We start from the raw sequence: 12,780 nt of genomic DNA, 5'->3' as shown, positions 1-12,780 counted from the left end.
CGCAGCGGCCCTGAGCACAGGGCAGGCGGCAGGGAAGGATGGGCATGGGCCGCAGGGCTCGCCTGTGGGCGCATTGCGGCCCTGGGCCTCCTCCAGGCAGCCCTCTGGCCGTTAGCACAGCGGGGGCGGTGGGGGGGGGAGGCCATGAAGCTTGTACAGGCCCCTGGATCACAGAGGCTTCTGGAAACGACTACCCAGCTGTGGAGCTCCTTCAGCCCAGGCTAAGCACCCTGGTGGACCTCAAAGCCCATTGACCAGCACCCCGAGCCTGTCTGGAGCCCCTGGCAGGCGGTCCGGGCCCGTCCACGCACAGGCAGACGCCAGGCCTCAGTTGTGCCTCTCCCCGCAGGTCCAAGTTCTTGAGCGACAAGTGGATGCTGCAGAAGGGCTTCCTGAAGGAGGAGCCTTCTGGAACCAGGCCCTGGTGAGGGCTGCGGCGCGGGGGCGTGGGGGCACAGGGGCGCAGGGGTGCCGCCCGCGGGCCCCTCCCCCGCGGCTCACTCCCGCCGGCCCGCCCCTCCCCTCCCCAGGTGGTGGCACCTGCATGTCCAGGAGCTGAGCCTGCCGGCCCCGCTGACCGTGCTGCCCTCGGTCACCTGTGAGCACACCATCGCCATCCTGCGCGAGAAGGGCTTCGACCAGGCGCCGGTGGTCAGCGAGTCCGGGTCGGTCCCTGCCGCCCGCTGCCCGCCGCCCCGCAGCCGGGTTCTGTCCCTGAGCTCTGCCAGGACAGCTGTGCGCTGCCTGCTCTGTGAGCACCCGAGGCCCCCCGCACGGTCCCTCAGCAGCCGGCCACTGCCCGGCCTCTGCCGCAGGCACTGGGCACTCATGAACTCTTCGCACCCCAGTCCTCTGCTCCCCCCATTCACTCCTAGTGCGCAGGCCCGTCTGGGCCCTGTGCTGTGCCTTGACCCCACAGTGCAGATCCCTCCATCTGGGCGCTGAGGGCCGTCCGGTCTGGAGCAGTGGGCTCACTCTCCTGCCTGGCCTCTCCCGGGCTGGCCACGAGGTGGCGCTCAGCAGACCTTGCATTTTTCCAACGTGCCACAGGGTGGCGCCCGCTCTGCCCTGGCCAGCTCTGGCAGTGGCTGACCCCTGCCTCTCCCTGGCCTGTCTGCTCCCCACAGGGCTATCCTGGGCATGGTGACCCTAGGGAACATGCTGTCCTCCCTGCTCGCCGGAAAGGTGCAGCCGGCCGACCAAGTCTGCAAAGTTCTCTACAAGCAGTTCAAACCGGTATGAGAGCCGTCCTTGGAGGCTCCCCCCCCAGCCCTACCACACTCCAGCAGAACCACCACGCCTGCGGCTCCCTTCTGCAGATGTTGGGGCCCTGGCAGGCTTGCCCTGAGGATCGCGAGGTCGCGGGGCCCTGTCTTTCCCCTGGGGATCTCGAGGTTGGTGGGGCTGTCTTCTGTGCCCAGCCCTTGCTTTTTCCTGCACATGCTTCAGAGAGCTCTCACGGGAGTTTCGGCGAGGCCCCTTGCCCTGGACCCTCCTCGGTGGGCCCTGGGGGCAGGGGGTGGGGGGGCGCGGGGGCGGGGCTGACGTCACCTTGGCCAGGCTCAGCACCCCACACAGACCTGCAGTGGGTAGACAAGGCTGAGGGGTCCACCAAGTCAGCAATTAATTTGACCTCTCACCTTCCAAACCCCCTCCCTGAAACCCCACAGCATCCATGCCAGCCCCGCCTGCCGCCCCGCCTTCCTACTGCCCCCGAGTGTGTATGTGCACACGCGTGCATGCATGCCTACACGTGTGGTCCCACAGGTCCCTCAGTGTGTCTCCCTGTAGCTGGAGAAGCCGGGAGAACCCGGCACACGTCTGCTCGGAACCCCTTAGTCCCGGCCTGAGTCACACGCTGGGCCCCAGCTTCGGCCCCCACCCCTCGCCCCCCTGCCATGACCCCTCCCAGCCTTCTCCCCAGGAGACAGGTGGCTGTGGGCGAGCTGGGTGCTCGGAGGGCTTTCTGGGATGGGGCCATCGCTGAGTCTTGACAGTGTAGATCAGCTCTGGAAGCAGGGAAGCACACAGCCCAAGTGCTGGCCAGGAAGCCCGTGGGCCCCCCCCCCAAGTCCATCCTCACCCCAGCCCAAACCGTAGATCCTTCTACCCATCTGCCTGTGACAGGCGGTCCCAGAGGCACAGTCACGCGGCATGTGGCCCTCCTCGGCGTTCACAGAGCGCGTTGTGCGTCTGAGGCCCCAGAGGTCTCCTTGTCCTCTCCGGGGGGCTGGTGAGTTACCGGGATGGCAGCTTCCCACTCGGGCCGTAGATTGCTGACTCGGCTTCTCTTCCAGATCCGCCTGACGGACACGCTGGGCATGCTCTCGCACGCGCTGGAGATCGACCACTTCGCGCTGGTGGTACACGAGCAGATCCAGTGTGAGTGTGGTCTGTGTGCGCCGCGTCTTGTTGGGAGCGAGGTCTGGACACGGGCATCATCCAGCTCAGCTTCCCTCCTGTGCTTTCCAGCCGCATCCGGCTGCCAGGCCCGCGCCCACGTTTGGGGGCAGTGGTGATGATTGGCACTAACCAGCCTGGTTACCCAAGGCTCCCGGCTCAAGGGCTGAGTCAGGAACCTGTAATTCAAGCTGTGTGCGAGGGGCCTGGCAGGCGGGCAGGCAGGCTGGCAGCAGGCAGGCTGTACTTGGATGAGGCTCAGGTTGCCGGGCAGGGGATCCTCATCCCGGCTCCCAGCCCCAAGGTGGCAGGTTATCTCACAGAGGCCCGGAAGAATCTGGAGGCTGCCTCAGCTCCCACGGCCTTCTCGCCCTGGCAGCACACACACTTTGTGAGCCCTGTTGTACCTGAAGCCTCCTCAGAGTCCACCCAGGGCCCAGAGGAGGGCTGTAGAGCTCAGGATGCAGTTGTGAGGCCTCAACCCGGCCCGCCGGCTGCGCTGTGCGTGGTGGGCACCTGGGGCAGCCCCGTGTCTAACCCCTCTCCCGTCCTTGGCTCTACAGCACGGGACCAGGCCTGGTCAGGAGTGGTGGGGGGGCCTGCAGGTATGTACGCCCCGTCTGTCCCAGCCCCTGGGAAATGGCCAGGGGGCAAGCTCTGCGAGCCTCGTAAGGTCGGCGGCAGGCAGGGCCCGCGGAGAACCAGGGCCTCGCCATGGGGCCCCGCAGGGATGCATCTTGGGGGACACGGTTGTGGAGGCTGACACTTCCCAAGCCCGCAAGGCTGAGTAGCAGCCCTGAGCCCCTGGAGAGTGGATGTGACAGTTCACGTCCCGAAGTAGGAAACTGCATTACTTACGGGGTGAAGCCTGCCACAGTGCTTTTTACGGACTCTGGTGCTAATCCCGCCGCAGCAGACGTGCCCAGCATGCCACAGGCTTCCTGGTGGCCTCATCTAAAGTCTGCCACCACAACCCACGGGCTCGTGTGGCACTGGGCCTGGCTGGTGCCGAAAGCAGGGTTCTGCAGCTCGGGGCAGCGCGGCGTGGCGGCGATGATCCAGCTCTGCACCAAGCCTGTGGCCCGGGCTGCGCAGCCCAGGCTCCTCCCGACTCCGCTAGGCCGGGGCGGAGGAGCTGCTCTGACTAGGCCCACAGGCTCAGGACGGAGTGGTGGCATGGGGCCTCCCTGTGGGTCACGCAGGTGCCGGCGAGAACCCAGGGAAGGGTCTGGGGACGGACCCTGCTCCGAGCGGCCCCGCGCCCCACACCTCTCACCGGCCCTTGCTTCCCTCCAGACCACAGCAGCGGCCAGGCCAGCCAGCGGCAGATGGTGTTCGGGGTGGTCACTGCCATCGACCTGCTGAGCTTCGTGGTGGCCAGGGAGCAGGACCAGCATTGAGGTATGGTATAAATGGGGGTCTGCACCTGCTTTCATGAACACGCAACGGACTGATTTTCACCTTCCTGGGGCTGGGCCCTCTGACCTCCCTGCCGGGAGCCGCGGTCAGGAGCTGCTTAGACGGGGGCTGGGAGACGGCGCCCCCTGGCTCACTGGCTGCAGCGGGCTTCTCTTGAATGCTTCCTCACAGGAAGCCAGGCTGGGCACAGGGAGGCCCCCGGCTGGGCCGACTGGAGCGGCTTGAGACTGTGGGTGTCCATTTAGGTGCAGTTCAATAGCTGAAAACCCACAACGCGGGAGCAAACGCGCATTCAGGACGTCACGCTGTCTCCTCGTGTCTAAGTCCACAGCACCCTGGGGGAAGCAGTCCCTCCCCACCCGTCCCCGCCCGGCCTCCGGTCTCCCCCAGTGTGGGCTCTCACATAAATGCAATCACACCATCTGTGGCTCAGCCGTCTGTTCTCCTGGGGGAGGGGCCCTCGGTATAGCCGGGAAATCGTCCGTTGTGTGGATGGACTGCGTTTTGTTTTTACATCCCCCCGCTGACGGGTGAGAGAATCTTCTCCAATAGCGCGGTCCGGCGCAGCCCAGGGACACCGTGCCACACACGCACCCACACGCATGCAAAAGCAGCTTTTGGTGACATGAACTTTATAAAAGCAAAACATCCATAAGGCATGTTTCTATTTTTAATTTTTTTGCATTGATAAATCAACTGCTTCACAAAAATCCTTTTTAAAGACAACAATCCAAGAAAACATATCGTTACAGTATTCACATTTTATAAGATTGTCAGCTTCAAGGACCGAACAGAACCAGAAAGACACTGTGGAGATGGCCGCGGGCACACCGAGGGGAGGGCAGGGCAGCGGCCACCGGCGCGCCCCGGGCTGAGCCTGGAGCCCGGCTAAGGTCTCCACACACTGCAGGACTGGTCTACTTGGGTGACTCTCTGGAGTCCAAACATGGAGCGCTGAACCGCCAACTGGAGCTCGCCACTGTGGGCAACTGGGTCTAGCTCTTCACTAGGGAGCCAAACAGCAGGCAGGACAACGGGCAGACTGTGGTCTCAAACACACTCAAAGGCTCTACCACAGGGGGAAGCTGGGGAAGCTGGGATCAGACCTGACCGTGGAAAGGAGGCTGGAAGGGGACACACGTTCCGACCCACTCCCTGGCCGAGGGCTGGAAAACACGTGTTTTAAGGTGCAAACTTAGAACAAATACAATTGGCAGCAATTTCATGAGCCAGAATGGCCAGCTATGCACAAGCACCTCAGTATTCATGGAGGTCAGAGGAAACACAGCCAGGACCCAGTGTAGCTCTTGATGATTTTGTTTTTGTGATAGTATCTTGCTATGTAGCCAAGGCTGGCCTTGAACTCAAGATCTTATGCTATTCCTTGGAGTTTCACAAGAGAGAATTCAGGGTTTAGGAACACAGGCCTGGTATCTTGGCAGGGTGTTCAGGCCCCGGCCGGAACAGTGGGGTGCGGCCAGCACTCCTCGTGGACGCGGGCATGCCACCCCCAGGTTTGACCATGACTTCAGGGGTGGAGAGACGTGCTCTGCATGCTGTGGATGTGCGCCTGCGCTGCCGAAGATGGGGGGGGGAAGGGCTGCCAGCCCCGCAGGTCCCAAGTGAAGAATTCCCGCAGACGAGGCATTAAAAGAGCTAACGTGAACTTTTAGACTTGTGCAGACTGACTTAAATATTAAAAACTATAAATAAGGAATGCAATGGCTGCTTTAAAATGCTCCCCCGCAAAGAGCTGCAAAACAAGTTTTTCTTTTAAGTGAACCTCTGAAATGGCCTGGTAGCAAAGTGAGCCCTCTGCGGTCTCCCCTGGGACTGACCTTGGTGAACAGACTTTTTGGGGAAAGATACCAGTTCCAGAAAAAGCCCCGCACCAGCTAATGATGACCCCCGATGTGACCCTGGTCCAGACCCAGTCGCTCCTGGGGAGTCGACGCGCAGCTGTCCCTGCTCAGCAGAGGGGCCTCGGGCCCTGGGGGACACAGACATGGGGACCAAACCCACCTCCTGACCGGGTGGAAGAGGAGGGTTCTGGAAACTGGGACACCTGCTGAGAGCAGGGGACAGGAGCGCCTCTAGAGGGGCGCGGCTGGGGAGGGGCAGTTCAGTTCGTCGGGGGCCACACGGTCCCGGTCACTGCTGTCACGTGACACACGAAGAGGGCCCGGACACCTGCTATTCCCCAGCTCTGAGCCGGGGGAGGGGGGGCACACGGTACGTTAGTTTCTAATAAACATTCTATCCGTTACATATTCTGGCTAAAAAAAATTCTAAAACGATGCCCAGTTAGCATGGTAAGGCAGCCATGTAACTGAGGTCAAATTTAAATTAGACAGGACGACAGTGGGAGCTTGTGAGGCTGTGGCCTCGTCACTTACCTCCAGTTCTAGTCACCACGCCCTTCCGTGCTTCTTAGATCACGCGTAAAACGCAATATGAGCGTCACACACACAATTCATCAGCTAGATGGTCGCTCCTTTTTTAGCAGTTAAAAGTTAAACTTCCCGAGGGAAACGGAGCCTGCAGTGGGGCGGCGGCCGGCAGGCCGTGGGATCTGGCGATTCCAAGGGTTCCAAATGGAAAACAAGCATGTAGTGTAGTGTTCCTTTTCTAGAAATTTATCCTCAATATACTCATAATCCAATTCATAGTGAATTTATAAAAATAGCTTTTTATCCAATAATTCCAGCAAGGTAAAAATAGGAGTTTCTTTTTCTACATAGTAAATGAACGGGCTCGCGGGCCAGTACCATGCACGCCGGGGAACCCAGCACGCCGGCCCGGCTCTTCCACCCGTGGCCACGCACACGGGTGGCCCCCGAGGTCTGCTGCAAACCACAGAACTCAATTACGACTGCATAATTTTTTTTAGAAAATGGCAGCACTACTCCTTAATCTAGTCAGGGATTCAAAATGGGGGGCAGGGGCATCATTCACGGTTCTAGCAGTAAACCTTTGAAGAAGTTCCTTAAAAACCCACACACGCACGTTTGAAGAAGTCGCGGCAGCGGTAAGGCCGCTTGTTAACCCTACTATGAAATACAAAAGTGCACGCTCCTATATCTACATATAAAACATATTAGAATAAAACTGTAAAATGTTTGCTGTGCAAACAGTAAGAAGTCGGGTGCGCCGCGGGCACGGCGGGTGCTGGCGGCACCGGCTCGGCCGGCCCTACTGTAGGGAGTCGCTGTTCTCTAGCACCAGGCCGCCCATGTGCGTGGGGGCCAGCGCATCCCCGTCATCCTCCGCGCTGTCCACGGACTCATCCTCACTCTGCCCCGCCATCATGACCTGCTGCACGGCCAGGGTGGCCCCGTCCGAGGACAGGGACTGCAGGCTGTCCACGTTCATGTTCACAGGCGTGGTGATGGTCACGACGGTACCTGCAGCAGAGCACAGGGAGTTACGGCTGAGAAGAGCTGTCTGCTCTCCACGGGTGCTGCTTGCTGGCTTGGCTGAGCCTGAAGAACCTTAAGAAGCCTAGGTGTCTGTGGAGAGCCCTGCAGAGGCACAGGCCACGCCCAGCTAAGGACATCTGGATGGGAAGTTGGGTCAGCAGAGGTCAGTGTGATGGACAGCAGATTTCCAGGCCAAAGCATGTTCCAGAGAGAAAGAGAACCCAGGACATGGGACCAAGATGTATACAAAACCGAGAGCAAAAGAGAAGCAGGTCAGAGGCAGGAAGACCAATTTGAGAGGGCAAAAAAGAAGAGAGAGTAACTTAGTATGTAAATATCTGTCATCAAGCCTGACGGCCAAGGAAGGAAACTACCCACACAGAACAGGGATGTGGCGCATGAATACAGTGAACGGATCTGCAGGTTCCAACCAGGTATTAGCAAGGAGACAAGGGGAGACCGTACACGCGGTGTCCACAGGATGTTAGTAAGTGATGACAAGAAGAGACCTCACATACACGCGGTGTCCACAGGATGTTAGTAAGTAACGACACGAAGAGACCTCGCATATTTGCATATCTGTATGATACGCACACAGCCAAGAAGAACCGTAGAAGAGATAAATTATTCATTCCCACCTATGAACAGAATTAGCAGGGAGCACAGGGAAACGGACTGGTTGTCTCTCCAAAGATCAGAAGCCACTGGTTACTCTAGTCTGAAATTTGGGTCATCCTTGCCTCTTCTGAGGCAGGGGAGGGAGGAGAGGACCGTGATGGTTATGGTGTAGATGTGGGGGCCCAGGACCTCGAAGCGGGCTGGGGACGCTGGTCTCTTCCCCTTCCTGTGTCTCCATGATGTGGCCCTTGCTGGAAGCCCGAGCCCAAGGCCACCCACTTAAAGCCAAACAAGTGGCACACAAAGCTTCTAACATTTGAAGCATGCGTACAACACAAAGATGCTCCTGAACCACGTGAGGACGGCAGCCTGCGGTAGGGAGAGAAAGAGAAGAAATAAAACTACAGACAGGCTGGGGCTGGGAAGGTGGCTCAGTGGTAGAGCGCTTGCCTTGCATGCCTGAGGCCCTGGGTTTGATTCCTCAGCACCACATAAACAGAAAAAAAAAAGCGGAAGTGGCGCTGTGGCTCAAATGGTAGAGTACTAGCCTTGAGCTGAAGAGCTGAGGGACAGCGCCCAGGCCCATGACCAGACCCAAAACAAACAAACAAAACTACAGACAGGCACTTGCACTGAAAAAGAGGAGGACATCAGGAGGCCAGGGGAGACCCGCTGTGTCAGCTGCACCCGACGCTGGCAGAGGAAGAAAGCAAAACCAGAAGCGAAGGACAGAATGCACGGCGATGGTCACGCCTACTCTAAAACGAGCACAGAGGGTTCACATCCTCCAGCCCTGGCCGGAGCCCAGCACCGACACACATTCCCTCCACAGCTTCCTCGGAGCTAGCCTGAGCGCACAGCGGTCCACGGGGCCCAGCTCACAGGACCACCTCTGTCACAGCGACACGGGGCCCCAGCTCACAGGACCACCTCTGTCACAGCGACACGGGGCCCCAGCTCACAGGACCACCTCTGTCACAGCGACACGTACCTTCTGACATGGCGAGCTCACTTGGAGGCGGCTGCGGCACGCCGGAAGCGATGGAGTCAGGCCAAAACCTCTGAACCGGCCTGTTCTGAGCAGTTTTTTTCTTTGTTTTTGGGGTCTCTGAGCAACTGGAATCCAGCATTGGCTGGAGAATTCGTCTTCTAGCATTGATGAACCTGTGAGGAGGAAGGGACATGGAGAGGCCTCCTGCAGTCCGCGTTCCTAATGAACACACCTAGCAATCAGGCCCCAGAGATCCAACAGTGAAATGAATGAGTGAGCCAAGTCTCCAGAAACCTAGGGCCTGCCATTTACATAGCAATTGGTTTAAATAAGGATCCACTCTTCCATGGCACCTTTCTGGTTTTTGGTGAAGGGTTTCTGTTTTGTTTTTATACCTCATCTGCAGTTGATCTTAGCTAAAACAAACAGAAAAAGGCTGAGAAGTAATTTTTTAAGCTCACCTGATTTTCTCTACATGGGTGAAATTAGGCATTCATGACACAAATGTGAATTCGACATTATTTTTGTAAGGAAGAAAATGTTCAAGGAGCAAGACTTTATGAGTCCAGTCCTCTCCTTCTGCCTGAGGCTGCGTGCTGTGCCGCTGGCCAGACCACATGCTGGGCCACCAGGGAGCTCTCTGGCTCACCACAGAGTAAGGGCCTGGGTAACGCTCCACCGCTTCCCGACACCATTCCAGATGGTGAGCTACCTAGCACAGCGCCTGTGTGTGGACAGTGATTGACCCCCCGGGACTGCGCTGCTCTGTGTGCTGGGGGCGGGGGGGAGGGGGGCGCAGGTCTGGAGGGCAGGGAGCAGCTAAGCAGGACTCACAAAGCTACATCATAGCAACAACAACTTGGACCTTATTCTACATGACATTAGTCTATTTCTCTCTGTTGTCCTTACAGTAACAGGTCAAACTACTGCCAATGAGCACTCCTGAGAAGTTGAGTATTTATCCAGCACAAACCATTGAAGCTGTTTTTGAGGAAACTACTCAACTTAGGAACTGAAACACACAAAGCAGTCAGCAGGCGGCCCCGGGTGGCTGCAGGTCAGGGTGGTTACGAGCTGGAGGGGCTTTGGGCTGGGGACAGTCTTGTGTGGCCCCCCTTTCCCTCACACTGGAAGGCCGGGCTGGTAGGGCATTCTCTGCACTCATGAACAGGGAAGGAAGAGAAGGTGGGGTCAAGGCAGGGCCCACCCACTGGGGAGAAAAGCCACATCAACCTGGAACTTCCTAAAAAGTCTCTGGCCTGGCCCCTCTCTGGCCTAGCTCCACACGCTGGCCACCACCCAGTGCCTGAGGCTCTACAGGAGGCCTGCCCAGCCTGGACCATGGACCCATGAGATGCTCCCACTTGGACACTAAGCCTGCGCTAGCATTCTACCTGAAGACATTACCTCAAGTGGTACAATGTGTTATTGCTACCCAAATAAAATAACAGCCCCAATACAAAATCAGAAAAAAATTCTGGTGTATGCTGGTCTTGGGACTTGAACTCAGGACCTGGGTTCTGTCCTTGAAGTTTGTATTTCTTTTTCTTTTCCTCAAAGCTAGTGCTCTACCACTTGAGCCACAACTCTAACATTGGCTTTTTGGTGATTAATGGAAGTAAGCATCTCAGGGACTTTCCTACCTGACCTGGCTTCAAACCATGATCCTCAGATCTCAACCTTCTGAGTCGCTAGGATTAGAGATGTGAGCCACCAATACCTGGCACAATAGAAGTATTTAATGCAACACTAAAGCATACCTGGTTGCATCTATGCATAAATATAAAAGTCTGTTGCTTATATTGAAATTTCAACAATTTTACATGTTAGCATAGATAAAGTAAGGGCAATAATGTTTACAACTGGTAGAATTTGTGCCTTCTCTTACGCATACCAGAAGCTGACATTGCTTCTCACACCTGAATAAGAAAAATGAGACAAGTAACCATGCTACTGAATGGAGCTGCACCTCTACACAAGAGCACTGGGTGGAAAGTGTCCTCTCTCTGGAGGAAAACACATGGCTGGGGTCGGAGTGACCTTAGCAGGACGTGACCCCAGACCCAGAAGAGGATGTTCCATCCACAAATAGCCATGTCCCTGGGCACCCTCTCAGCAAACGGCTCCAGGCCCTGCCACGCAACACAACTGTCACAGAACAGATGGGAGAGAAACTGCGCCCTTGAGCTACAGGTAGAAACCAGAGCACCCCTGACTCTCGCTGTCCCGCCCAGAGGCCATCCCTGGGCGTCCCAGTTCAGAAAGAACGCGGGGCTGGGGTAGGCGGGCCGTGAGCACGCGCATTCCTGGCGCCCTGCCAGCAATGGCAGCTCTCGGGGGACAGGGTCCCGCCAGCTCAGAGCATGCAGACATCTCAACAGTATTTCCTTTTCTTTTTTTTTGTCAGTCCTGGGGCTTGAACTCAGGGTCTGGGCACTGTCTCTGAGCCTCTTTGTGCTCAAGGCTAGCGTTCTACTACTTGAGCCACAGTGCCACTTCTGGCTTTTTCTAAGTAGTTTATTAGTGACAGGAGTCTCCCCAGCTTGCTTGCCCCGGCTGGTTTCCAGCCACAGTCCTCGCACCTTACCCTCCTGCGTAGCCAGGATGACAGGTGTGAGTCCGGGTGCTCCTCCACTTGCAAGCCCTGCCTTGACCCCACCAGCTCTTCCTTCCCCGCCCATGAGTGCAGATACTGTCCTCGCTGATAACTGGCCTGTTAGCAGAGCGTGCCTTCCTGTGCAGGGGAAGGGTGGGAACGGCTAGACTGTCCCCAGCCCAAAGCCCATCCAGCTCTCTACTCTCCTGGCCTGCAGCCACCTGGGGCTGCTGACTGGTTGTTTTGTGTGTGTGGGTCGCCTCCCCAGGCTCTATTGCAGTGAGGACACGGTGTCAGAAAGTGGTGCGTCTGTCTTACCAGTTGTTCACTTGGAGCAGCGTCAGATTTGTCTGGGCAGCAATCTGCTTCTTCTCATCCTCCGTTGGGTAAGGATGCTAAAAAATACAAGGAGGGTTTCTCCATGACCTGAACTCTTAACAAGAAAACTGAAGCATACAAATTACCAAGAATAAAAGCTGCTATCAGTAGCACTTTTAGCCAAACTAAACTTTAGTCTTACAAATCTTTTTTCAACATAATGTTATTATTACAATGACGGTGATGTAGAGAGGGGTTACCGTTCCCTAAGCCAGGTAATGAGCACATTTCTTTTTTGGACGGTGTCACCCCTTCCTTTTCTCTCTCCTAGTCTCCCCGATCTGGGATCACATGTTGCACAGCTCATTTTCCACATAGGGTATACTGAATACCATGACTACATTTGTTCACCCCGCCTCTCCCTCTGCACTATCCATTGCCTCCCCCTTAAAAGACAAAAACAAAGGTTAAAAACAAACACCATCACACCGCCACCAACAGAAATCCATGCTGCCATTTCTTAGTATTCAATTTTTATTTATTATTTTTTGCCAATCTTGGGGCTTGAACTCTGGACCTGGGCACTGTCCCTGAGCTTCTTCTGCTCAAGGCTAGCACTCTACCATTTAGGCCACAGTGCCACTTCCAGTTTTTCTGTGTATGTGCTACTGAGGAATCTAACCCAGGGCTTCATGCACACCAGGCAAGCACTCTACCACTAATCTACATTCCCTGCCTCTTAGTATTCATTTTGTCTAAATGTTCAGAGGAGTTTTCCCTTTAGGTTCCTCCCCTAAGAGTAACCTCCTGTGGCCTGTGTGAGAGACAGTCCTGTAGCCTGTGTGTGAGACAGTCCTGTAGCCTGTGTATGTGGGACAGTCCTGTAGTCTGTGTGTGAGAGACAGTCCTGTAGTTTGTGTGTGTGAGACAGTCCTGTAGCCTGTGTATGTGGGACAGTCCTGTAGTCTGTGTGTGAGAGACAGTCCTGTAGCCTGTGTGTGAGAGACAGTCCTGTAGCC

General features: G+C 56.7%; 2 protein-coding genes across 5 annotated transcripts in view; one reads left to right on the top strand and one right to left on the bottom strand.

Moving 5' to 3' along the window:
• The window catches only part of Cbs (cystathionine-beta-synthase), a 30,216-nt gene extending 24,221 nt beyond the window's left edge, over positions 1-5,995 (top strand). Inside the window, exons 11-17 of one of the 3 annotated variants that reach the window (XM_013027387.1) lie at positions 350-424; positions 531-665; positions 1,128-1,236; positions 2,298-2,382; positions 2,964-3,005; positions 3,697-3,801; positions 4,065-5,995. In XM_013027387.1, the coding sequence (XP_012882841.1) occupies positions 350-424; positions 531-665; positions 1,128-1,236; positions 2,298-2,382; positions 2,964-3,005; positions 3,697-3,800 (550 nt within the window). In that variant the 3' untranslated portion in view covers position 3,801; positions 4,065-5,995. Of the gene's footprint in view, positions 1-349; positions 425-530; positions 666-1,127; positions 1,237-2,297; positions 2,383-2,963; positions 3,006-3,696; positions 3,804-4,064 lie in introns of those variants that run through there. The other 2 variants (XM_013027388.1, XM_013027389.1) reach the window with 2 other exon arrangements.
• Positions 5,996-6,028: 33 nt separating this feature from the next.
• Positions 6,029-12,780, bottom strand: part of Pknox1 (PBX/knotted 1 homeobox 1) — a 31,958-nt gene continuing 25,206 nt past the window's right edge. The window contains exons 8-10 of one of the 2 annotated variants that reach the window (XM_013027368.1): positions 11,762-11,838; positions 8,848-9,020; positions 6,029-7,223 (exon numbers count right to left, since the gene is read on the bottom strand). In XM_013027368.1, coding sequence (XP_012882822.1) covers positions 7,012-7,223; positions 8,848-9,020; positions 11,762-11,838 — 462 coding nt within the window. In that variant the 3' untranslated portion in view covers positions 6,029-7,011. The remainder of the gene's footprint in view (positions 7,224-8,847; positions 9,021-11,761; positions 11,839-12,780) is intronic. The other variant, XM_013027367.1, reaches the window with a different exon arrangement.

This window comes from Dipodomys ordii, unplaced genomic scaffold, assembly GCF_000151885.1.
Source record: "Dipodomys ordii isolate 6190 unplaced genomic scaffold, Dord_2.0 Scaffold103, whole genome shotgun sequence".
Classification (NCBI taxonomy): domain Eukaryota; kingdom Metazoa; phylum Chordata; class Mammalia; order Rodentia; family Heteromyidae; genus Dipodomys; species Dipodomys ordii.
This window is presented reverse-complemented; position numbering and strand designations above follow the sequence as displayed.